Raw genomic sequence first — 27418 nt, forward strand, 5'->3', positions numbered from 1 at the left:
TGCACCCGAGGGGTGGCCCACCGTCGTCGGGCTGAAGATGATCGAGGAGTGACTACGGGGACGAGGACTTCCGGGTGACGTTTCCTGACGCTGACGCAGTTGCGGGAGAAAAGGACGGAGAAGGTGCGAAGATGAGAGCGGAGATTCAGGTGAGTTGGTTCATATTTGGTGGCAGAAGCTCTGAGTTTCGTGATCGATAGGGTCACGGTATGGAACTGTGAGATTCTGATGTTGCGACGATTTTGGGGGAAGGAGGCTTCTTTTTGTGACGTTTCTGGTAGGTTGACACTGGTAATTCTTGGTGTATTTGGTTGTTTAGTAGCTGTGGGTTGTACACTGGCGAAAGTGGATATTAGGTGGCATATAGAATTTTTGTTTTATTTAGTTTTCAATGTAAATTTCTGCAATATAAAATAAATGATGAACTCACTTCTTTAGATTTTTTATATTCATGTATCACTTTTTGCGTAGTATCATAATCTTTTTAAAAAAAGTTTCATAGATCTCTTTACATATATAGAGCACTGTCATTAAAAGGTTCGTAATCAACCCTTTCCAGTACCCCTTTTTAGAGCTCTGACAAAAATATTTTTTATTTCACATTAATCATTAACACTAGAATGCCAAACAGACTGGATATAAAATTTAACTTCTCAAGTTTAGATAATACCAAACACAATCTATATACATATTTAAAAATACAAAGTTGCATATTCACAACATCGCAACTAAAGGGCTTAAAACTGTTAAAACCAGGCAAAGACATTAACGTCCCAGCCTACCAAGTAACCCTAAAAAAAAAGGGTTACTTATCTCCCTGTGAATCACGCCCACAAATCACTTCACAGCCAAATCACGAAGCGTATCATCGAGGAAAGTAGATTTCCGGTGGTGTTTATCTCGGTGAGAGGGTGGGTGCGTGCACGTATACACGGGCGCGGCGTAAAACGAGTAGCAGGCAAGACAACACGATCCTCTTTTAACGCTCTTTGATCATCACGAGGTTCTGCTTTCACGGCCTCCTGTTATGCTTCCCTCCGCTCCCACCCCCGACCCGCCCCCGGTCAGATCCTTTGCTTACGCTTCGGCCTTTAACTTTTAAGTACGATTTAGCGAAAGCCTTTGAACCTGGCCTCCAACGAAATTCCGGCCACGGGCATCTAAGGGTCGTTTGACTTTTGCCAGCACGCCCACCCTCCAGAATGCTTCTTCGCCTTTGTTCTCCACCCCCTCCTTCGCCTGGCTCGGCTCTGTCGGAAGCCTGGCGCAATTCAGTATCGTTTAATCGGTCTCTGGCTTTGTTTTTGGGACTCGTTCCTGAGGAGGACTTCTGGGGATTGTTTCTGAAAATAAAATCTGCGTGAAATATTTCGAGAAGTATCGAGGCTTCTTTTAATAAAAATTAAAAATTTTGCATTAGAACTATCAGTATACTTTGTTCTTCAGTAACGTCATGCTCTTTTTAGGAGATTGAGGGTTTTTTTACTTCGATAAAAATGGAGGTATAATAGTTTTAATAGTCTTAGGGTTAATTAATGTAGATTAAGTTGAACAGCAATGCTGTATTTTCGATTATAGTAATTGAAAAGGAATTTTTTGTTCTTTGATATGCATTGTAAGTTGAAAGTGTTATCGTGTTGCTTTCATCAGTTTGCTCCTTTTACGTCCAGTGTCTTTTTTAAAGGGTCGTTAATAAATTTTAGGGTACTTTAGTCTGCATATCGATGGTAGGGCGATTGACCAAAAAGATAATTGTTGAAAAGAGAGGTCGAACGTTAATGGGTCCCACGCGATCCGATGGCGGCACATGCGTCTCGAACGAGGCGATCCTCGCACGCGATCCTCGGACACGTAATAAATCACAGGCCGCGAATCTAGACGCATGCGACAAACCGCGAGAGCGACTCGCCTAAATTTATCGTCGTTCTTCGCCGACAGCTCGTGGGGTGCCTTCTGTCACGGATACGTGGCGCCAAAACTCTCCCGCCACTCCTTCCCCGTCTCGATTAATTAAATTTGAATTCTTTGAAGATCCCGCCACGATCCCTCCGACTCCCAGGCATTTTAATTTAATTTATCGAAGCCCGCGGAGAAAGGGATCACCGTGTGGGCAGTGTTTTCGTTTTGTAACTTAATTCAAGTTTGGGAATATGAATGAAGATGGCCATAGACGTTCGAAACGAAATGGAAATGAAATTATGATGAAATTAAAATTGCTAGATTCTATAGAAGTCTAATTGTACCTTTTGCTCGACGAAGCTCGGTTGCATTCGATTATGCAAATCCACGTAATCACTTTCACAAAGAATCGCAGCCATCTATCTCGTCGACACTGTCCATTAACTCCTCTTTTCCACATTCTCAATTTCACTAAAAGTTCCCCTGGACTATCTGGCATTTTAATTGCAAATAATTCGAGCGTCATTCAATTACGGTCCTCGGTGCTACTTCGAACTTAGCGTTCACCTAATCGTTTTGCGACACCGAAATACCGCTCTTGAGTCCCGAGAAATGTCTCTCGTTCGAGCCTTTGAAGCTTCACAATACATTCTTAAGAGTCCACGCGGCGAAAAGTCTGTCTGCAGGCCATAGTCTGCCGCGATCGCTCATGCAGGAATTTCTTTTCGCGCTTTGAAGTAGGATCCTCAGATCTTTGACTCTTTCATCCCCCAAAAATACAATCCTCGAGGAGTTCGGAATACTGTGCCACTTCGACGAACAAACGCGTGGAGATCGAAGAAAAGTCGAGCTATTAGGTACTTAGTATTCCACGAGATGATCGAATGTAAATTTTCCAGATCGACACGGGGCGACATATTCTATCATAGACAGCAGTATTATGACTCAAGTACCTTATTTTAATTAAGAGTAGGTTTTATTGCATATTATGAGTTATTTGGAGCTAGACCATTTGCTCAAAGATCATTCTCTTGAAGCCTAGAATGAGATTCCTTGCAGTCAGGAAGTTAAATGAAGTCTTCTGAAGCCATCCAAGTGATTCCTTCTTCTCTGGGGGCTAATTTATTCTTGTTTGGTCACTTGGTGGTGGTGGCTGATGGGGGTAGATTACATTGCAATTACTTTTAATAAGCATTCAGTTGCTTCAGAAAAAGATGAGACCGCTGTAGCTCCCTGGCATACTCACAATCTGTTATGTATAAGAAAGCAATTGAAAAAAAATGTAGGCCATTATTATAAGTGTGTCACCTCAGGCCATTTTTGACTACCAAAAATGGCAAACAGTTTCTCTTGTCTCCAAAATCAGCTATATAAGGTAAACATCCCAGTAGCTGACCATGTCCCCATACTTGAACACTCAAACTAATTTTATTCAATTTCAAGCTTGAATTCTAATGTACCTAATAAAGTACTAAAAATATGTACTATTATAAAACAGTATATTCAGCTATTGTTGCACAATTTTAGTATCAGGTCCTGATACTGAAGTAACTGAAAAGGTTGTCCATTAACTAAGACATCTGACATCTCAAGCGTCCTAATATTCGAACATTTACCTTATGCAGCAATCTGGTAAATCAAAACTGCCCTGACGAAGGACACAAAAAGATAGAAAAGAAATATATGTAGAACATCCTCATAAAAAGGACAAGATTAATATCAGCCGATATTCGTTCGGATATCCTTTAGCACCGTGTCCCAGCTCGTTAACGAGTCCGAATTGATTCGAAGCAGTGCATGACCGACATTAAAGGGGGAGACAGAGGAGCAACAAGTATCGAAGCCACGCAGAGGAACCGAGAGAGAGCCGAGAGGCAGAGATTACAGTTTAAGCCTGTTTACGTCGGAATTCTGTCTGTGATCTCGCGCGCCGCGCATAGTCGATTCGATCTCTCTGTTCATCTGTCTCCTCCTTCTCTCTTCCTCTGCTCAGTCTCGAGCCCTATCTCTTATCACTCGCGCTGCTCCCGCCGAGCCTTGGCGACACACTCGGCGCCTCCTCGCTAAAGGTGGATTTTCGGAGGGATTCCTGGCCAAATCCCCTCTGCGTATCTGTATCTTCCATTTGGGTGCTCCTTTTTGGAACGAGAACCTCGGATAAGATCTATTCGCAGGGTTCTATTTTAGATAGACCTTTGAAGTTGTTCGGTCTTAAACGAGGGGGTCACTCGGTGCCGTGAGTGGTAATTAATTCGACTTTGCACTGAGTCTGTGATTATTGGGGTTTAATAGAATCGGAGTTGAATAAGTTGGTGTATTTGGAGTTGTCGTAAATTGAGGTTGGAGCTAGTTTTGTGGTATTTTATTAAATACTGTTGGAAATACACAGGATGGCGGAGAGATCCAGAGAATATTTTTCACAGTTATTCTTGGAACAGTTATTCCAGCGAGGCTAGTTATTGCTGTCTCAAACGCAATTCATCTAACAAAGTATCCCGGACATCGCAACAAATTTAACTCTCGCTCGTTCCGCGAGCCTTTCTACCCAGCTCAACGTCCTGAATACGAGTCATTGTCTCGTTGCAAGATGGGAATTACGGGGCGAGGCATTTTTCTTAGGTAGAAGATTGTTGTAGCCGGAATGTAAACGTCAAAAATTACAGGAGTGGCGTTAGAGTGGCTCGTAAAGACTCCTAACTGCTCGCGAAACGACCGAGCCGCTAGATCGTTTCAGAGTAAACGCTTCCCGCGAAAGCCAGGAAGAAAAATGAACCAAAAATGTCGAAACCTTCCCTGGAACTAAACCAAATTTCTACAAAGCTCCACAAAACTAGATAACCATAAAAACCGCGAGAAGTCTAAGAAGCATTCCCCTAAATATCAAGTTTCATTCACGAAGGAAATCTCGACAAGAAAAGCAATCCAAGAGAAACTCCTCTTAGCAGTGCTTCAGGAGGACAGTTGCTCGAAGAAAACTTCAATCGAGAAATGGGCAAAAATTCGCTTACTGTTCACCAGCTATCCGACGGCTTCAAAGAATTCCCAACAAGTGTACGAAGTATGGAACAGAAGAGTCTATGTAACAACTAGCATCAAAACGAAGAGATCCAGAGGATCTTCCTCCTCTGGCGTCTTCCACGCCCACGCGTGGAGTCTAACGAAGTTGCAATCCAACACCTCGAGGAAGGCCACTCGGGACAATTATTAGTTGGGCTACCGAGGCAAAGGGAACAGCCTAGCTCCGCGCACAGCCCCCGGCCTCGAATTAGCGCTGGGTCTGTGTCGTGGGAGAGCAGGTTGTCTAGTTTGTTACACTTAAGAGGACGTGTCCACGGCGACGACGACGACGGGCACCCTGACGTAGACGCGGGCGAGGATAACGATAACGACGATGGCGACGACGACGACGATACTTCTGCCGTGGGGCGGTGAGCAATTAGCGACACAGCGCGGCGAGATCAGAGGCTGAGGGCGGGGTGGGGAGCGGCGGCCTAATTACACACGGTACCGACCGACTTCAAAGGAGCCGACAGTTCCGCTCCTCCGAGCCATCCCCTCCGAATGCTGGGCCCAAGAACAACGCTCCTCTTCCTCGTATACCCCAGAGCCCAGCCAGCCGTCGGCGACGCTGACCTGACTAGCCCCCGATACTCCCTTTCTCTCTTCCTCGCCGCTCCCCCGACTCTGACCCTCCTTTTTGGTTACTCCTGCGATCGCGCCTCTTCGTCCTCTTGGTCACGTGCAAGTATATTCCTTGTAAATGCTGGCGATTATCGCTGGATGAGTTTTCGGATGATTTCTAGGAGGTGATGTAGAGATGAAATGTTCGGCTTTGAGAGGGGAAGGGTGTGTTTTGTTGAATAGAGGACATCTGTAAGTTGGAGTAGTATGTCGTGGGATTGGTACAGAGGGAGGAGTTAGAGTGGGATTTTTGAGTATTTTTGTTTCTTTGATTGAATGGAAATAGTATATATAGGAGTTAGTGTTTTTGTACGTGGGCCTTGGATTTTTTTTAGGGAGGGGAATATGGTGTCTGAGTGTTGACAGCATCTTATGGCGCCTCAGAGAGCTACGAGGAAATAGGATTTAGAAGTGGCAGTAGGGTTCTAAATGGGATTCCATTTATTGTATCATTTTAGTCTTACTTATTACACCAAAGTGGAATTAGACAAAGCTCAAAGCTTGAATAGTTGAATACTTAAAGTCGTAAAGAAATCTGATCTTCTCTGTTTATTCATCTGCTATATCTTTCCACTACCAAATGCTAAAACTTAAGTTACCAGTTAGAGTTAGAACTTAGACCTAAAGCCTTAGAGTACAAGTACACTATCGATTAAATTGAAGTCCAACACATTCCGTGCTCCAAAAGCACGCTCCAATTTAATAGATAATGTCCTACCAAGTGACCTCAAGTCCAAGAGTACAACGGCACTTGGCAGTACACGATCTATAAACCCCTGGAGTCCAACACATTCCATGCTCCAAAAGCACGCCAGCTCACAGACATTAGGGACACCATACCAGGCGCCGATCGATGCTCCAAAAAGGGACAATCGATCCATCGTGTAACACGATCGTAGACCCAAAACAGTGTCGACCCATGGGCATCGAGCGCGGGGAGACCCAAATCGCAGGACACGCGAGTGGGCACGCGTCTTCCCAGGAAATCTCTGTTCTACGCTAGAACAAGACCGAGCCGTGGCATGGGCCACCTTCTTCCACTTATTTTTCGTCGGCTGTCCGTCTTCCTCGGTCCTTCTCTCCTCTCGCGCGCGCGTCAGTTCGCGGGGCCCGAGCTCGGCTCTGCGGAGTCGCCGTGGCCGCAAGTCATCAGTCAAGTCTTTGAGGTCGGCTCGAAGGCTCTCTCTCTCTCTCGGGGCCCGCAGAAAAAGGCCTTTTGCCGATCTGGCTTGGGCGGTGAGATCAAACGCTTCTCTTCTCGGTCCACCGTACGGTGAACCGACTGTGCGCCTGGACGCTGCTCGGGCCCGATATACACGGATGTACGAACAACGAACGAACTCGTGGAGACGAGGAGAGAAAGGGACCACGGGGGCGGCGGAGGGAGGGAGGGAGACGGTGAACCCGATGGAGAGGACAAAGGAGGGACGCCGATGACGGGGGAGGCGAGGGGACAGGTAAATAGAGAGGATCGAGGTGGTGGAGGGAGGGAAGTATGTGGACAGGACCAAGGGGGTGAAAATGGAGAGATTTGTCTGGGGAAGGGCGAGGAGGCAGGGATTGATGTTTGGGAGTTTATTGGGGGAACGAGGAACAGGTGTGAGGGGAGGGACTGACAAGTGGAAGGAATCGACAGGTGGTGGGGTAGCTCGCAGATGTAGGAGATAAGAATTTGTTGGGGAAAGGAAAGAGGGAGTAAATCTTGGAATATTATGGGAGAAAGAATTGTTGGGGAATCTAATGGCGCAGAGAGTGTCGCACCTGACGGATGACGAAAAAGGAGTAGAGGGACTTCAGAGATGATCGAATACAATGAGAGGTCCCGAAGGTAGACGGTAACGGGGGAGGTGGACAAAGGAGGAAGAGGAAAACTGCAGACAGAGTCAAAGGAAGCGACTGGACAGCGAGAAACGCAGTGACGCAGGATCTTTCGGGAAGAGAGAGAACGCCTGAATAAATACGCGTGCTCCCGCTAACCGTTTGCAAATTTGTTGAGGTGTCTTGAATGCCCTTTGACACGCAGGGACGTTGAGGAGTCACTGACGCTTACAGTGAACGGTACCTCCAGCAATAGTGAGATTAAAACCTCGGCTAATTAGCGATTCCAATCAGAATCGTGAATGAGCGAATGTTTGCCCTCCCCTCTTCATACCTTGGTAACTGAGAAGTTACATTTAATTGCAACAGTAGATCTATTCGCGGAGAATTATTCAGAACCATGGTTTTATTTAATTTCTTCATTTTTGTTCATTTTCGCTGGAGTTTTCTTCCACGATCAAAGTGCTAATTAATTTACAAACTTGACAAATCAATCTTACAGGACTATGATAAATTGACAGTATGTTTTTACTGTAGACTCACAGTGAATTGACGAGATTATAACGAGGGATATCAACTTTCTTCTACCACATCTGCTAATAATCAAAATTGAATCTCATCAAAGATATTATCAAAATAAAAAGAAAACTCCTTTACATTAACTAACTTAAAGATATACTGACCACCAATACATCAGCCAGTCAATGTATAATTAAGAAGTACCTACTGTATCCTTCGTCAACATTTTCGAAAGACTGCCCACATAAATGGTACAATAACTTTCCCTCGTTATATTTCAATAACATTTAAATCCTCCGGATCCTTAAATCGCCTACTCACTCTGTTTCGTCAAGATTTTGCGCAAGAGCAGGCATTCTCGTCTATCAAGTTTCCATCTCCGTCGTTTCCCTAGTCGACTGCCAGTCGGCCAGAATGTCCGCGTTACAAAAGAGGCTGCGGCGAAACTCCGTCACGCACAGCAACTATGAATCGCATTATCGATTTGTACGCCGGCGTGCTGATCAACGCGGAGGGAACCTTTGAAGTGCGCCGAAGTTCGTGGGGGCTTCCGGAAAGAGCGTACGGATGCAGTTGAAGGCCCGCGCGCGGGCCGAGCACGCGTGAAGAATGTCCGTGAGCGAAGAGGAACGAAGGAGAGAGACGCTCGAAATAAGCCCCCGTGTAAAATGATTGGTCTACGCGACTGCTACTACCTTGGGTTCGATTTTATCTAACTCGACCCACGGCCTCGTGGACCGGCTTTGTTACTTCGTTCCGTGTCTTCTCGCATGTACTTGGAGCCATTGACGTGGATACTTTTGTGGGAAGCTGTAAATATATTTGGAAACGAGTTCTGAGTCTCTACCCTTTGACTTGGGATTTTTTTTGAGGTTTGAGATTACTCATATCGTATTACGACTACAGACTCTTGACTTTGTTTCAGGTAGATTCTTCAATATTTGGGTCATACTTTGCATCAAGAGTCTATGATCGTATTACGATATGAATAATTCGAAACCTCAAAACAATCTTAAGGCAAAGGGTAGAGACTCAGAACTTGTTTCTAAAGTTTCTTTTACAAGTAGACTACTATGTCGCATAAGTATATAAATGACAGTTTTTATGAGCGATAGTAACAGGAAATATAAGGAAAGCTATAAAGGAGAGGAGCACTATAAAGTCGACATAGAACTGAATTAAAAAGAATCCTTGTGAAGGCTCAATTCAATCTGCTGTTACCTGAAGTGTGAACTATATCTTCCAACCTGCAATTAAGGCAAACATTCAAATTTTCTGAAAGTGGGACTTCAATTGTTTAACTGATGGAACAGACTCCTAGGCCACCCATATAGGGTCATCAGTTCAACTAGAAACCCTCCGTGTGTTGGCAACACTCATTAGAGGCCCTCCAGTTAAACTGATCAGCCTCTATATTAAAGTACTATGTAGTTAAAATTATCTTCAGGCTCTTGAGACTCCGCTGCTATCTCCCTCGGCTCCAAACAAACCTCTCCATCGAGTAGCTTCAATATGTCAAAGGGTTGGTCAAGCCCAAGCCGCAAGAAGGCCTCACCTCCGCAAAAACGTCATTTCCGCTGCGGTCGATTCCTCAAACGACCGGCGATAATCGATCGTCCGTTTCGCGTGGTCTCGTTTCGCTGTCGAATCAAGGCCAGGCGTCGTGTTTCAGCCTGTGATGGTAGCTCGTCACGATTTTTCCGGCTCTCGTTTATTACCGGGTACCGAGCGGCGAGCAGCGGGGAGAAAAACATGGTGGACAAGGGGCGTACGACGCGGAGGGGACGGCCGCGGGACCACAGAGGCGAGGGAGAGAGAGAGAGAAAGGATGTTTTTGCCCCGCGAAAGAAAAACACAATCCAGTCGAGTCGGCGGCGCGAGAGTTAGCAAGAACGCGGTGTAGGCGGCACATCAAAGGCGCACCTCGGGCGTGAACGAGCGAGCGGGCACGCGGCTCAAGTAGAGAGCGGAAGACACCGCCACCAATCCTACCACCATCCAATATATTTACTCCGATGGACCACCGCTACCCATTGCCATCGCCGCCACTACCAACGCCAGCCAGTGGCCGTGCCAGCGCCACCGATGCCACCACCGTCTCTACCACCGTAACCGACCGTCACGACCACCGTGCGACCACCACACTCTCGCGATCGCTTTGCGACCGTGATACGATAATCTGATCGCGGAGTCGCGGCACTCTTCGGTCTTTGTCCAGGATGAGAATTTGAAAGATGGAAGTGGGTGGCGACCACGGTTGCCACACGAATTCCCTCCTAGCTGTAGTAGAGGAAATTGAGAGGTGGGGAAGAAATAGTGGGTGAGCTATTGGTGCAGGCCTAGGACCTAGATTTGAGGAAGATTTTAGCAACACGATACAATAGGGCAGTTCTGATATCTTCAATATTCTCTACTGTACATCAGGAGGGAATTCGTGTGGCAATCCTGATTGCAACTCTGACAAAGTTTTTTTTGAGGGGACAGGGTCTAAGATTTAGGAGTTGATGCACAGTATGGGGGTGGTTATGGGGAGTAGGAGCTAGGGAGAAGAATTATAGAAATTTAGGTTCCTGTGAGTACACGAGTGATTTACGAGAGTTAAATTTTCAAGTCTTATTCGAATTTTTCGTTTTCATGTCTTTGGAGTCTTTATAGGTACTTCTTTCTGCCCTTGGCTTTCGATTTTTTATATATATTCTGTATTTGAGCTTTGAATGATTCCACTTTAATATATTACAGGTTAAATAATTGATTTCTAATGCGTAGTCTTGGTTGAGGTGTTCACTAAAGAATGAATTCTTTATGATATTACAATTTCGATCGGATGAGATTTAAAGTACAGAATAGTAATTAAATGAAAATAAGCGAAGCGCTGTACAGGAATTTTCTGTTCTTGTCTTACGTACAAGGAATTCACGAACTTCTTTGATAATAATGGATGATTCTCGGAACCCCGAGAGAGCTCATCCTATACCAGCCGGGTTAATAAATTCATTAAAGTAGAATGTAGAACCTAATTGGATACGTACGTACTGAGAATTAACTCCGAAGGAGATTCTATCTTCTGAAGAGAAATTATCGTTCATTTCAATTATGTATGAGGTATAGAAATCTTAAATCTACAAAGGTTTCCTTATCATTTTTCCTTGTCGCTATGGCTTATCTAATCCCTAACTATTTCATTCTTCACTACTAACTGTACATTTCTATTTTTCATGAAATGTACATACATCTCTATTTCCAACTCCTCTGGCTCCTTTAGTTATTAAACTGTCCCCGAGGACTCGTTAGATGCGATTTATACCTAGGAACTCGATTACACGAAGAAATAATCGATCGAATTACGAGCTAAACCAGTTATGCAAGGTCGAAAAGGGAAGAAAACGAGCGCGGATGTCCTCGCAATTACGTCGCGTAATGAGGCCCCGAAACGAATTACAGGAAAGCGCGAACACGGTAATTCCCAATTCACGATGTTCCCTGCTTAGCATGCAAATTCGTATTTTCGCTCTCGAAGTATCTCGAGTGAAAGGGCAGCCCGCGACGAGGGAAGGGCAAAGAAGAAAACGATTCCACGATGTTTTCTGCAAACGTTTTATGTCTTGTCCTCCTCGCGACGATTTTGGTAATTTCGGCAATTTTCGACCGCCGGAAATCGTGGACAGTGCGGTTTCGCAGCACGGAAGAACCGCCTTCAGGTCCTCGGCTCGTGCAAATTGCAGTTTTAAAGCGCGCACCGAGCAGTCATCGCGTACGAAGTAATCATCGTCGTTCCTCTGTAGAGAAATACTTCGATCGCAGCTGCTAATTTCGCGCGATTTCTTTAGCACATTTTTCGGCTGCCCGAACCACGCCGCCTCTTCTTGCGAGGACCATCAACGTCTTCATCTCCTCGATGAGCGTCCCTCAATGTGCCTACCGAACGTCGCGAACTTTCTGAATCTCGAACCGTTGCTGTTGCCAAATTATCGGTTGCTACTTTGCCATGGTGTCCACTGGGCAAAGTGTCGGGAAGAAATGATTACATAGGCATTTTTAAGGTGGTCAGTTTCTCTCCTTGGCAATTTTGTTCAGTAAAAAATATGTATATACTTCGCTGTATTTTTATGAGATTCTGTAAGTAGTAGGTACAACGTCCAAGAGTCTAGGGACTTTGTTTCAGTAGAACAAGTTGATTTCCCATGGAGATTATTTCTTCTTTTTCATTTTTTTTTTTAGTCATTTTGTTCCATTGATTAAAGTATGTATGTGAAAATTGTCTGGTGCTTGCTTTCTTCATCAAGTGACCCCATGTTTTTTATTCTCTAATATTCTAGTCTTTTATTTTATCTAGATACAATTCACATTAAGAAGATTGCCTTTACTCTGGCATATCCTATTCCTGAATCGAATTTCCTAAGTTGAACATAGCTTCAGTTATAGTAGGATTAGTTGTTCTTTAATTCTAAAAATCTTCATTGGTAAAATCCTCATCAAAATCGTTTTAGTACCCACCTTTCCACCTTTCAGACCGACAAACGTTTCCACAGACTCAGATATGACAATAGACTCGGTCCTCCAACCTATAAAAGCAACTCGTCCACGAGCACTGAGAGTATCGAAAGGAGTGAAGGGAAAGAGGGAAAGTCTGCAAAGCGTTTTCACGGTGAATCGCGGACAGAGGTGGTCCCAGGACTCGGCATCGATGGGAAGTGCGTTGATCCCAGGTCGCCTGGAAGAAGACCCACCGATAAATTAGTTGCCAGAAGATATCTCCTTCGCTTTTCCTTGGTTCGTTCGAAAGGCGCACGGCGGTCGAAGCCGTGGCGGAGGCTAAGGCGAGGCGAGGTAGGGCAAGGCAGTCATATTTCAGCCCTTGTTAGGCCGAGGGGCCCCCGCCGAGACGGGATGGGGAGAAAATCTCTTTGACTCGCCGCTCCTCGCCTTAATCCACTGGCGTGTACCCTATCTTGCCACCTGCTCCCTCTTCCTTCCTCTCTCTCTTCCCCTTCTTGTCTTCTTCTTCTTCTACTTCTTCTTTAAGTTTACCCTTCCCCCTCCCTTTCTCCTCGACCTATCTTACCACTGCCTCCCACTTTCTCCCTCGCTCCTCTCTTCTCGCTTTCGCCGTCTTCCGCGGCTCGTCTCTTCTTTCCCCTTCCCCGTTCGCCAGTCCTTCACCATAAATTACAGGGGATATTACAGTGTGCCCCTCTCACCCCTCTTTTCTCTTGTTCCGGATATGCAGGCCGGGGTACGCGCGAGGGCACGTTTACCCTCGTCGAGGAGCAATTTTTGGCTGCACGATGCTGCGGTGCGGGGCCTCTCGCGAAACTGCTGCCTGCTTAGCCGATTTCGGTGCTCGGGGAATGGGTTTCGAGGCTCCAGAAGATATTATCTTCGCCGTGGAGCACGCTGAAATTGATTCCCTTCTAGTCAGCGAAGATATATTGCTTCGGCCTGACGGGGATCGGAACGTTCTATACACAATTGGCTACACAAGTCTACACTTCACGGTAACCAACTAGCTATTAAATTCTGCAGAGATGAGGAGGCTAGCGAACGTGGGTTCGATTAGGTTGAACAGAATCTTCCCTGTGTGGCCTCTGCTCCAGATTAGGGGTTCGTCATTAGTTCGTAGGCGGACTGTCGTAAATACAGGCCTGGTGGCAACGTTATATACATAGGAAAAAATGATCATACAGATATTGGAAGAGTGTTCTAAGGGGATTTAGGGTGGACTTTTGAAGGATCTGTTATGGAGCTTCGTGAAATGAGTAAAAGTAGCTAGAGGCTATAGTAAGACCAGCTTCGTTAAATTTACAAAGTTGACTCTTTATAGTTAGACCACAAATATATCATAAAATGAACATATTTGGAATACTAGATAAACAGGTGTAATGCCAAGAATATTGAAAGATGACGGCTTCATCTTCTTGCAGGACCCCACGTGTTTATATTAGGTGATAAATACTTCTACATTCGATGTCACAATTTACTAGTCTATATTTCTAGACACTCCGTACTTATCTATTTCTCTTGTTCCTCTACCGATTCCTGGGATTCTCTTCCTATCCCCACACCATACATAATACAAAATTGTTACTTTCTCTTCTCCTCCAGTCAATCAACGTCAAAAACGCACGCAAGAATTTTACATCCCACTATCTTCTCCTCGACACACCAAACACCACGTATACGTATATCTACTCCGAGGCTCCATAGTCCATCAGCTCCAAAAAAGAGGAGCCGAGGCAAGGATCAGCGGGTTAAAAGGAAGGAAAGAATATCCAAGGACCCTCTCTCAGAGGGAACACCTGCTAACCTATCTCAGAGCTGGATCTAGAGGCAACGGAAGTCGATTCGCCGATTCGTGGATCGTCTCATAAAGAAAGGGCGAAGGAAGGCTCGTTTTCTAAGTTCGCGGAGGTCTCGCGGGTCGAGGGCTCGTAACCTCGGCTCGTAACGAGGCCATCGACATCTCGGAGCTCGAAACTCATCGGTCGGTCTCGAAGAGCACCACGATCGACGCTTGGAAACGTATCTTTGGCACGGAGAGGACGGCGCGTTTGAAATCTTCCGCGCGCGCGATTCTCCTCTTCTTCCTTCGGCTTGTCGGCCTCTTTAGCGGCGGCCGACTCTGCTCGCCTCCGCCAGGAGATATGCGACTCTCGATCGCGGCAGGCTCCATCGATTGAGCTGTCGACGAGGATAGATGTCGGACGGACTAGAGCCAGCCTGCCTCGATGGAGATTTAGTAACGCTTTCCTGACCGCCGACTGAGGAGTAGAAAGTGGAGTTTAGAAGTGTTCGGGAACCAGACATTTTTAGGTATCCGATATTTGGGGTAAGTTAGGTAGAGATCGGGCTGGATCGAGGTGGGTCGGGAAAAAATCGAGTCAAGTTGAGTCGGGTCAGGAAGAATTCACATTGATCAGGATTCTCAGCTCTTGACACTAGAACACACGTATAAATCTAGAGACTTTTGAAGAATTTCGGATACCTAAATTAAATTTCCAGGTCTTTTTAGATTATGATGGCATCGAAGTCTTTTAAAATCCTCTGGGATTTTGGATCTTTTCAAGTTCCCAATCTGAGTTGTTGGTTTATATCGATATTAGTTTTCTCTGAAAATGTTGGTTTCTTGAAATCTTGAAACCCTATTTGATCCCCAAAAAATTGTTCACTTGAAATTTTCGGATTCTAGCACGCTTCTGATATATTCATGTCCACGCCTGGTCGGTTTTGAATATTTATCAGCATTTCGACCAACGTCCTTCGTTAATTTGACGACGCTGCGGGAAGGAAGTTTGCGCAAGGGATTCGGAGGATTTGGTTAGTCTGTCTGTGCGAGCGGTTATCGAGTGCTATGGATGTTTCGGGACTCGTATTTAGAAACTGGCCTGTGTGAACTTTGGTGCTAAGTTCATAGTTCAGGGGTTCAATTTGGTTTAGGACTAAGCTCTTTAATTAGAGAGTCTGAGGTACGATTCCCAAAATTGTAATGAACCTTTGAAGGACAAGGAGTAGGCTGAGTAAAAGCAGTACTGAATGAAAGTATCGCTGATCCACCACTAAACCCTGCCAACATTAAACGAGTTACCACTTGAAACTTAATACATAAACATCACAAACCCCCACCCCTGCAAACACCACCAATACCAAAGAAAGCCAACCAGAAACCACTTATCCACCCATTTACCTATCTACTGTTATAACTTCAGAAACTGTCAATGAAACAGCACAGAGGCAAGAGTACTAAGAGAACCTAGTTCACTGCAAGAAGTAGTAATACGTGTCACCAACTGGACCAATAAGGGAAATGCGTGTGTGCCATCTCTATCTATTTTCCTACATAGCCAATCAGATCCATCGACAGCTTATGAGCTCCCCACAGTACTGACCCACCACCAAACCCCAGAAGTCGAGGAGAAAGCCTCGCGAAACCGTCGACATCCCCTCGTTATCCATCTTCCTTCGAGGCTGGCGACCCCCTTCTTCCAGAAGGTCGATTCGCTTCGCGGGTGCTCTCGGTGGCCGTTGGTGCGTGGCATTCCATCGAATGCACGGTTACGAGAGACACGGCGCGGCTCGGTACTCGCGTTGGACGCGAAAACAAGTTAAAAATAGCCGGGGCAGCGGATCGCGGTCGGCACCTTTGAGGCCGCGGCTCGGGAACCCGCATCAGTCGTTGATCGTTCGCATCGTGTTTCGTCGTCCGGATGTTGATGATGATGGTGAGAGACCGTCTCGTTACCATTACGAGGGCCGCTCACGCAGCCGGCTAACACGCACCGCGAACCTCGCATTACCATAACCGCGCGTGTGCACACAGAAACTGTCTTGCCGCTTCTTCAGGGTCCGACGGCGACGAAGGCGACGACGTTCAAGCTGGTGGCGGCGCTTTCGAGCTTACCCAAGGCTTAACGACCTTACACCGCAGCTCGCGGCGTACGCTTTTACCGCCTGGGGACCTGTTAGCTAGCTCTCCACCAGAGATTGACTGCAATTGTCAGACGTCCTTAGCTCCCCCCTTCTTCTCTACCTAGTTGAACGTGGACCTTCCTCCCCGAGGAGATTTAATGAGATTTGCTTCTGCTACTACTAAGTTGCGATTTTCATGCCACGTTATCAAGCGTTCCATCTTCAGTAGAGGCGTAGAGGAACTTGAAAATGTTGGATCGAGTGGGTCGAGAATTTTTCTGGGGTTTCTGGAAGTATCTCGCGACTCCAAAATGTTGGGGTTCTTCAAAATTGTACATTAATTAATTGTTAACTGCTAAATTTCAGCAATACATAATTTAAGATTCCTCTATAGTGCTTTTGATGTAGAAGGGCTCACCATACATATGTACAAAAAACATAGATTGAAGAGATCATCTCTTAAGCTTCCGTGTGATGACTCAGGAAGTCAGGACTGAATATTCTTCAGGATTAATCCCTGACAAAATTTGAGTTCTCATTAAGAAAGGAACTACTAGTAAAGTATAAGAATTTATGTATAGTGGAAACGTTAGGGGTTTCATATCTTCTCTAGAATTACTAGATTAAGATAGAGTTTGAAATTTATTATCGAGAATTTCTAGGGAATCCGAGTAGAGTCGTTGGGGAAAAATTCAGGATGTAAAGGAGGAACAGAATTCCCTCGCTTAAAGTAGAGAAAGATAAACGAATCAGACGACCTTCGCGTTGAGAAATTCAATGCTAACGAAAAGGGATTTCTGGAATATTGACAGCTGTCGGTTAACGCGACGAACACTTGACGCGACAATTATTGAATTCTTTCCATTCAGAAGGTAGAACAGTTGAATGCTAAAACCATAGGGGAGTTCTAGTTCCGTGAATTTCCGGGAACAGTTTGTGCGTTTGTACCCTCCATCCAATTTCACGCTCGTCTAAGGACATCAAAGATCCTCGGTAACATGATGTAAAATAATTCTCCCTTGGAATTATATGTTCTTACACTCCAAAGCTCCAAAAGCTCTTTTTTCAAAGACTCCAAAAAAGAAGTAGGTGCACACTTCTATACAGAAAATATTAATACTTTCTATAGATACATAGTGTTTTAGGTTCACAAATTAATTCAACACTCTTAAAATGAACCACTCATATTCTATCTATTCAATACTCATTTTCAAATTAAATTCTTCCTTCTCCTTTTGAATACATATTACTATTTCAAGTGTTGACTTTGAAAATAAGAATTATAGAACAATAGAGATTATTTCAGACATTAGATTATATATAGGTACCTGTTCATCTGAGAGGATAATTATTATACCAAGGATTTTTCTCAACAGACAAATTCACCAAAGTACACATATATTGAGAATGGTCTAGGAAAGCAACTCTTGAGCAACTCCAGGCCACAGAGAGGCTTATTTTCAAAGCTGGACAAGTATCTTAATTCTCAATTTCCTACAAATAAATATCGATCGAATTTTGCAAATGTATAAGGAGCACCAATGCAATTCGTAAACCCAGAAAGTAATAAATCTACTACTTCCTTCACATGTATCGAGGAAGCACTTAGATCAACCACGAAAGCCTTTCCTTCATCTCGAACAGAGTCTAGTCGCGTCGTGGTCATTTATTTGCGCCGTGATTCATCTCTCCGGATTCGGAACCCCGGAATCTTTAAACGCTTTACCTGCTACCGGAATCTCCGCAGGCTGAATAGAGGGTGGCGGGCCAGTAACAGCCGTCACTTTGTCGGCCTTTGTCACGGGGATTATGCGCCGGGTGGCAAATTATGACGGACACCTTCACGCCCAGGACACCCTCTAATGCGGCGGACACGGAAGAGAGAACGAGACGTGGAGGGAAGAGGGGCAGACGAGCGAAAAGGAAAAAGAGAACGGGGCGAGGCTTTCATAAGCACACGGGGGGGCAGGTTCTTTGAGAGCCGCGTCCGAATTATACGCGAATCCCGACGGATTATACATTTAAAGGGGATGAAAGTGAATTAGAGAGCGGAGACTTGAATGCTGTGATGGAAGGGCGCGAGATGAGTCGATCTCGATATTTCCGCGAACTCTTTGTAATTTCGGGATAATATCTTTCGTTGAATATTCGTGTAGATTGCATTCGAGACACGAAATGCAAGAAAGTGTTGAATCTGTGTTCGATTAGATACGAATTCTTTTTTTAATTTAAATTGCGTAGAATCTTTCTCTTATTAATATTTTAGTGATGGAGAGTTTTGACCTGTAGGAGCTCTGAGTTAACAGAAAAATGGAGATTATGTATTTAGAAAACTTGTATTTTCTATAATCTAAGGTAAATTATGAAGACGCAGTTCTAGAATTGATAATGACACCTGCAAATTTTTATTTTGTGCATACAGATATGAAAACAACTACTCCCAAAAACTCCAATTTATCCAACGAAAAACAAATTCCTCAATCATTCCCTCCAACTAATTCTCACAAATGTTCCCCATTTTTCCAATCCCAAACGCATTCTTCGAAATAAAAAATACCTCGCCCTGTATCAGCCCGTATCAGCCCGTATCAAATAAAACAAATGAAAACTCCGAGGTCCAGTGAAATTCTTTGACACGCTATTCCACGAACGCAGACACGAGCATGGTCAGCGCAGCACAAAAGGATAGTCGGACATTGTTTACAGCATAAAGCGCAGAATCTCCCGCGCCAGCGTGCGCGCGTTAGACCGTGTAAAATTAATAGGGGATGTAACGGCGGCGAATTAAAGCGACAGAAGCCTGGGGATTTGCGTGTCGCCATCGCTCAAGGCAGGAAGAGTGGTTCGTCGACGCGGGGGCCGATTTCCTCCTTCCGTCCCCCTCTGTCCCCCTCGTTTTTTTCCGCCTTTCTCGCGAACGATCAACCGGCTGAAACCTACCCCTCGGTAACAGGCGTGTTCGAGTGCAGGGACAGGTTGATTTACGGCATAATAAAGCGGTTACGCAAGCCGTAGGAGGGCCTCGAGTCGTGAATTTTATTTATGATCTGCCGGAAAGTTCGGATTCGTCGCGGCCTCTCTCGAAAACCGTCGACCATTCCTCGCAACCATTGATCCCATCGTCGTAAAATCACCGACGAACGCCCGAGACGGTTTCTGGGGACCTGGCCAGACCGATTTTCCTCGCTGTCGGGCGAACTTTTCCGCGATCGAACGTCACCAGACCGTGAAACGGCTTCCTTCCTTCCTGTCTGCGTGCTGGACCCTCGAACGCTGCTCCAGCAGCGTGTAAATGATATTTACGACTGGTTCGAGCCGGATACTGCGACGACTTCGCACGGATTAGCTGTAGTTAACGTGGGGCGGCTTAGGGATTCTGTTTCCCTGAGTGGACACACTTTCGAGGTAATTGATTGAGCCTGAGGGAGATAAGGCTGACTATGGGGCCGTTTCTCGTGATTGTCTGGTGTTGGCTTTGTTGGGCACTGTGCTCCCTTTGATGCTGGACACTGGAACGAATATCTAGCTGATGTTAGGGCTAGGTGGATGGAGCACGATCTTTGGAACGCGATTATGTACTTGTTTCTGGAGGATTGGACATTTTTGGGATTGTTGGGAAAGGTGTTAGATTTTGGAGAACTGAGGAAAGAATTTGTAGAAGTTTACAGGTAGTTGTACTACTGCAAGTAATTATTAATAGGTATTTGCAGTATGTTTTACTGCTGCATGGAGGTTTTCAGTTTGACCACCTGTGGATAGTGGGAAGTTAGAAGGACTTGAGTGAAGCCTAAGTTTTGGTCAGTTATTTCTATCGAACAGGCTAACTGTTTGTTGAAGATAGTAAGAGGGAATATTCTTCGGTCGATCGTATAGAAACTATAATAAGATTTCATTTTGTAAAGTACTTCTTTATGGAAAGAAAAATAGTTATCTATTTCATTTATTTAGTGGTCTTAAACGAAGACATCAAACTATGAAGATCCATTAAGACTTCAAAATTTTATGTCTTCAAATAACATTCGAAGTAATTCGAAGTGTCTTGAAGTCCCTCGTTTCCGACTTACAAAAACTTCTTGAGTGCGGCGCTTACTTTTAAACTTCTTAGTAGATCTTTGCGAGTTCATAAAACTCATTCAAGAAGTGAATACTCCATTTCTCCATTTTAGAACATATAGTCAATAATTGGTCCTTTGCACTCAGAAAACCTGATTCTTCATACATTTTATCCCATTAGAGGGGAAAGCTAAATGGGTTAATAATTACGGTTGGTTAGAGTTGCATACCTTGATTTTTTATATGATTCAAAGGTTTAAACATTTGAATATTGGATAACTTGAAACTTTAAAAGTCTGAGAATCTAGAGTTTTAAATGATTAAAAACGTGTAGCTTTCAAGATTTGAATACTCGTTTAAAAATTCCAAAACCATGCACCCCTCAAAAATTAAATCCACAAGGATCAACTCTACCAATACCCCCAGAAATAACCAAAAAGGGAATGCAGCATATTCAACTCATCCAGTTACACAAAGCAGCACCGACTGCTGAAAAAAATGCGCGTTACACTTGAGCAAGTCTCATGACTATCATCGCGGAGCAATAGAAAGCAATAACAGCGTCGGAGCGACTCTGTAAGAAAGCAGGGGTCCGCGGGAATAATTTAAAAGGAGGAAACGTCTGTCCTCCGCGCGGCGCCACTCTCTCTTCTCCCCCCCTTTCTTGATCTTTTTCACGCGGCTCCGTGGCCAGCGTTTCGCCACAACCTTCTCCTTCAACCTTTCCCCTGTCCCCTGTGCCCCTTCCAGCGGGGCACCTCTATCGTCGGGGCTACTTAGGATCAAATTCCAGCTTCCAGGACGGTAGCCGGCGGCGGAAACACCTCGGAAACAGAAGCTCGTTTCTGCCGGGGCAACAAGATGAAAGGGAGCCGCCCAGCTGTGCACGCTGGAAAGGAGAAACGATGTTGCGACGCAATTATGATCGGGCATAATGGCCCGCGAACACAGCATTGGGCTCTGGCAACACGTTTTCTCGAGCGACGCCAGCGGCGAGAAAGAACCTCTTACGAGGAGGAACACGCTCCGACGACGTCCTCCGCGCTGATTTTAATGAAACTTTGCGCGTTTACGACGCGATCGTCGTTTATGCATGCCGTCCCGAGCAAATCGAGCCCTGGAATTATGAATCTACAGAGGGTTTCAATTTATTCAAATTCTACAGCTGAGAGGGGATTCTAGTCGATTGCTGATGTAATCGTATAAGTAGATTTTTTTATGGGAGTTCGGAAAGTATGTAGGAAGAGGCTCATGAAAATGTAATTCAGAAATTCTGACAAGTGGCTCGGGTGATGGGTTTAGTTCTGTGGGAAAATAAAGTAAGATGGAGGCACTTAAAAAAGGGTTTTCTCCATCTCTGGAAATTTATGGACCTTCCATCACCCTCGTACTCAGAAATCGAATTAATTTTCTTTCAAGTGTCTTTACATCCCTGTAGAGTAATTCGATTCAGTTATTAAATTAATAACACTTAATGAAGCTTCATGTACTTCCTGGCAGATCTTCTTGTATAAATTTTCCTATTCGATAGTGCTTTGATCTTCCTTCTTATGGTACCTATGATCGGTATGTAACCGGTTTGAAACGGTTGTCCAGGCGATAGACAGTATTCTACGTTGCAGAAGGTATTTAACTAATAATTAATGGTGTTTGGTCATTCTCGAGCCACTTGGAAGACTGGCGATGAGGAGCTTATCCTCTTTGCTTGCAATTTTTGCTCGTTCAACCACGCTATCTACTCCGCGGGCTCATTATCATAGACTACACGGTGATTAACGTACTTAGCCCGACGTTTCCAGTTTATAACTCGCCGTCCCAGCATGGGACTCCCGGCTCTGGTTAATTCGATTCCGACCGCATGCTCGAAATTGGAATTTTTAAATCTCATTACGTGCACGAGTTTCCGCCTACGCGAACTTCATTTTTCACGCTCAAGTTACCAGCTGGGGTTTCAGCAAAAGTTGCTAGAATATGTAAATATTTATTCACCTGTCTGCTTCTAAATTCAAACTTCCTCTCTGTCAGAGGATTTCGAAAATTAGCTAGATCTCCTAAATTAGGACTCTGCTCGCTCAAAATTCTGCAAAGTTTTATGTACCTATATTGTTTGTTATTTTACGAGGTGACTTTTAGTGCTGTGAATTTTCAGGGATGAACTTTGTGATTTCTAGTTTAGTTAGTTTAGTGATATTACAGATTAAGCATTGGGTCGAATAGAAAGTACAAGAAATATGGAAAAATAGTTCATTACAGTGGGATTCGATGAATTTTTGTTCTCCTTAATTCCACTAAAAAGACTCGTAAAAATTTATCAAATTTTGACAAAATTCATTCCATGATCTAAGTGGGTTAATATCAATATGGAAGTGGGTACCTGGGTACCCAGTCATTCACACAAGGTTGAAAAGTAAGATCTTGAAGGAAACTATCATAAGCACCAGACAAAGACCTTAACATTTACAAGATACACGAAAAATACAGTTACTATACTCTCATAATCATCTCACAGATTTATTATTTAATTTTTCTGAGTTAAAGTACAATGTTCAATCTAATTCTAAAATTCTGCCTGACAGATCTCAGTGTGCCTGACGGCCCTCGTGCTGACAATAGCCGCCGAGGAGAAGCCGACGAACACCGTGTCGGTGTCTGCAGGATCGCCAGCGATCCAGAGCAACACGATCCAGAAGTTGATCAAGATCCTAGAGAAGTACGGGCTGGAGGAGCAGCGAGGCCTGAAGAGGGTCTACCTCAGCAACAGGTCGATCACTTGCAACGACGGATCACAGGCAGGATTTTACCTGCGGAAGTCGCACGGCTCGAAGAGGTGGATCATTTTCCTGGAAGGTGGCTGGTACTGCTACGACCACAAGAGCTGCAGGAACAGGTGGCTCAGGTTAAGGCATCTGATGACGTCGACTCAGTGGCCTGAGACACGCGACGGTGAGTACCCTTCCGCCACGAAAGTTCAACGCGATCAACGAGCCGCTGACACTTTCTAACGTTTCTGTGGAACGCTGTTCCCGTGATCCTTTTTCACGCTCGCCATCGCGACACGTGACGACACGCAAGGCTCTGACGCTTTCAGATGTTTTGTTTTTGCTTTCGAGAGACGCAGGAAGTTGGATAGTGTCTTGTGAAAGAGGGAAATTGAGAATTTTCAAGTGGTAGTTGTACTTAAACTGGTTTCTATTGTTCAGAGTGTTTAGAGAGATTGAAACTGAGAAGAGATTAAATTCGAGATTAGTTTTGATGTCTTTTTGAAGGGAGTCCTTGAAGAGATAAGAATTACTTAAAAATTTAATTAAAGAACAAGAATTGAATTGGAGGACGCAAAAACCGATCAGCTTCAATTCATAGCAGAAACGAGTATTCGTGTAAATTTTAATGGATTTTAATATTTAGTATATTTTTGCTAAGCTAGAGCTGACCGATTTTAGAAAATGAATTTTTCTGTTTATTTCTTACAGTTGGTGGCCTCTTGTCAGCGAACCCAGAAGAGAATCCATTCTGGTGGAACGCGAATCACGTGTAGGTATTGTCCATCTTGCCAAAAAGTCACTCAACCCTTTTCAGCCCCGAGCTCTCTCAACTTCAGCCGTTCAATGTCCCATGACAGACAGTACAACGTAGCAATTTTTAATAATAGAATCGAGGTAGTTTAATCGAATCCAGAGGGATCGCAGAATTTTCAATATCCTCGAACTGGCTGGAAAGGGGGAACGATGGCATTTCCGTGACGTGGATTCTTCGTTTCTTCAGGTTCGTCCCTTATTGCACGAGCGACAGTTGGAGCGGTACCAGAGCCTCGCCGAACGACATGTTCTCGTTCATGGGGGCAGAGATCGTTTTGCAAGTGGTACGGGATCTCGTTCCACTCGGGCTCGAGAACGCCAGCTCCCTTCTTTTGGCAGGGAGCAGCGCGGGCGGGACCGGTGTCATGTTGAATTTGGATCACGTGCACAAGCTGGTTCACCACGAATTAGGTGAGACAGCCTCTATTTGATCGTCCAACGACCCGTATAAGCTCGTCGAGCAACGAAAAACCGTTCGATCCTCTGCGTTGCTACGCCATTCTTCCCGCGGCCCCATGGCTTTCGATTGTCTTTTTCTATTCTAAGCGAAATAAACGTTACCATGGTGTTCGTGCAGGGTTGAAACATATTACGATACGGGGTGTCTCCGATTCAGGGTGGTTTCTCGACAGAGCGCCCTATTCGCCGAACGGTTTGTCACCTGTCGATGCGGTACGCAAGGGAATGGAACTTTGGAAGGCTCGAATGCCCCATAATTGCGTTTCGAAGCATCCGAACGAACCGTGGCGGTGCTACTTCGGCTACAGACTCTACCCGACATTAACAGGTACAGAAATTTCATTTTACCCATTTCTGGATTTCCTACGGTGCAATCTAATATACTCTGTCAATCTAACTTCTCTCCTGGATATACTAGGAAATATTAATTTTAATATTTACTTATGGACAGGTACATGTATAGTTGAAGCTCGTTAACTAGAGTCTCAAGAAAAGCTAAAAAAATTCTGACTGTAGAGGATTGGTCTTATCGAAGTTATGAAGTTATCGAAGTTATGAAAATTTGAATTTCCTTGGAGACCCAAGGATGGGCAAGTTTAACTTTTAGGAGTCTATTAATTATTATACTATACATGTACGTGTCTATAATATGCATTGTAGTTTTATAAAGGCTTTTAAGTGTGATAGAAGTTTGACTATATCCTCAAAAAATTTCTATCATAAGTTAGGCACATGATCTCACCAAAAGACTTTGATTCTAGAATAATTCTGTACCTGAGAGTCAACGTGACCCAAGTCCTTTTTTTCGCAGCACTTACAATGAAGGTTTCCAGTTAAATTGATGACCGTAGCTTAACTGATTCCTATTATTCTAATAAACTGAGAAGACAACAATAAGATTCTGCAAGGAACTTAATTTTGAAAAAAAATTAGACTTTGGTCTGTCTGGCTCTTGGGTACAGAATTTACTTGCGAAGCTTAGCACCCACTAATGGAAATACGTATTTGCTTCTCGGGAAATCACAGCGCCCCTGTTCGTTTTTCAATGGCTGTTCGACGAGGCGCAGATGTCAGCCGACAACGTGGGTGCACCAGTGACGAAGCAGCAATGGGATTACATACACAAGATGGGTGACAGCCTGCGGCAGACCTTCGAAAACGTTACCGCGGTCTTTGCCCCGAGCTGCATTAGTCACAGCGTCCTGACGAAGAGGGATTGGCAGTTGGTTAAAATAGACGAAGTCTCCTTGGCACAGGCGTTGCATTGTTGGGAACAAATGTCAATCGGCAATCACCGTAACGAGTGAGTGTCAGACGCTGTAAAAATTCCCCTCCATGTCGTAGGTCATAGGGAACAGATACCTCGATCGATCTCTTCTGTAACTACCATAGATTCTCTTCCCCTTTTTTCTTTTCAATTTTTATATGCTACTGGAAATCAAGTAAAACTAGTAAATACTTAAAGATATCAAATTTTTTAGGTCTTAAAATAAGATTCAAGTTAACAAATTTAGACACTATTTCTTAGTAATACTTCTAGTAACATAAAATCATCATAAATAATTCTTTGAATATAGAAGAGTAGTATGCTCTAACTTTCATTAATTTAACCAAAGAGAAAAGTACCATTATTCCTCATCCTAAACTCAAAATATATTTTTCTTCAATTTCCATTAATATTTGGTAAAAAATCCCAAGTCTGACGTTCCCGATCATATTAATTTCAGCACTCATTCGCCAATTGAAACGAATCAGCCGTGCGCGAAGTCGCTCCGGAAGTTGCTGCGCTCAGGGTTGACGAAGGGAAACGGAACTTCATCCGACTTAGGAAGAACAGGGAAAACGGAGTCGGCCGTGTCGCAGAAAATCCCGACTGCAGTCGTTACCAAGCCAGAAGGGGCGAAATCGTCGACCGTCGCCACGCAGGAAAGAGAGAACAAGAAGAGGAAGAGGCGGAAGCATAAAGGCAGACGAAGGGAACGGAACAAAGAGGGAAGAACCAAAAAGGAAAAGCATGAACGGAGAAAAGCTGCAGGTGCGCTTCACGGATAATTGTATTAGAAACTGGGGACTTCGATTCTGTTTCCTGAGATTATTCTTTCACTTTCCTGTCTTATTATAGTATTATAATTAAGAGGAAGTGTGGTCTTGTGAAGAGAAATGGTCGTACCTCTGCGGACGTAAAGGGAAATTGTAGAAGGAACAGTTTTTTTTAGAAATGGGGGTGTGAAGTTTAGAACTTCAATTTTTTATATTTTCAGTTTTCAAAGGAAACATTTTTTTAATTAAATTCCTTTCCACTGAAAATAGAAACTCTATCGTATGAATGTCATTTATTTATTGAGAATTGAACTAGGCATTTGGAGAGTGTTAATCGCATCTATCTGATTCTCATGTTAAACTAGTTAATCGAAAATACCTAAGTTCCCACTTCTAACATGTCTTCACTATTTACTCCAAGAAAATCCAAGCATGTTTCAGTATTTCTTGAATTATTATCCTGAAACGTGTTGCTCTATAGGAAAGTCCCCCCATGAAGTGTTCACCTCTGAATTTCATTGTTCAGAAACAATTTGCAACCTCCCATTGACTCGTGAATGGGCCCAAATTCCAGGTCGCCGAAAAGGCAACAAGCAGAACAGCGACAATAACCACACGGGCATGTTCAACGGCACCAGGCCTCAGCGGTCGGTGATACCATCTGGCAAACGGAAGTGCGTCCAGGGCTGCCACTTCCGGCTAATCGAACGTTGCACTTGGCCGCAGTGCAATCACAGCTGCCCGAAGCTCCACAATCCGTTCACCGGCGAGGAGATGGACTTCATCGAGCTGCTGAAGAGCTTCGGCCTGGACATGAAGAGCGTGGCGAACGCTCTAGGCATCGACATACAGACGTTGAACAGCATGGACCACGACGAGCTGCTGAATCTCTTGACGCAGCGAGCGAATTAACCAGGGGAAGGATGAGCAGTGGAAGACACGTTCTTGAAAGTTCAAAAAAATAGTAGGAC

General features: G+C 44.5%; 1 protein-coding gene across 1 annotated transcript; it reads left to right on the forward strand.

The window, feature by feature from the left end:
- Window positions 1-27365, forward strand: Notum (palmitoleoyl-protein carboxylesterase notum). Its single transcript, XM_076389981.1, has 8 exons — window positions 1-149; window positions 22950-23316; window positions 23844-23904; window positions 24136-24359; window positions 24526-24735; window positions 25434-25710; window positions 26135-26442; window positions 27022-27365. Exons 1-8 carry the CDS (start codon window positions 132-134, stop codon window positions 27357-27359), a joined length of 1803 nt encoding a protein of 600 aa, XP_076246096.1. The 5' UTR covers window positions 1-131; the 3' UTR covers window positions 27360-27365.
- Window positions 27366-27418: the final 53 nt, after the last annotated feature.

The sequence above is a fragment of the Calliopsis andreniformis genome, chromosome 12 (genome assembly GCF_051401765.1).
Source record: "Calliopsis andreniformis isolate RMS-2024a chromosome 12, iyCalAndr_principal, whole genome shotgun sequence".
In the NCBI taxonomy this organism is placed as follows: Eukaryota; Metazoa; Arthropoda; class Insecta; order Hymenoptera; family Andrenidae; genus Calliopsis; species Calliopsis andreniformis.

Bases quoted from the DNA above. Each gene is read 5' to 3' on its own strand.
- Notum (XM_076389981.1), top strand. The intron at 23,317-23,843 runs GTGAGTACCCTT...TATTTCTTACAG, and splicing joins GTGGCCTGAGACACGCGACG to TTGGTGGCCTCTTGTCAGCG. The intron at 26,443-27,021 runs GTGCGCTTCACG...CCCAAATTCCAG, and splicing joins TGAACGGAGAAAAGCTGCAG to GTCGCCGAAAAGGCAACAAG.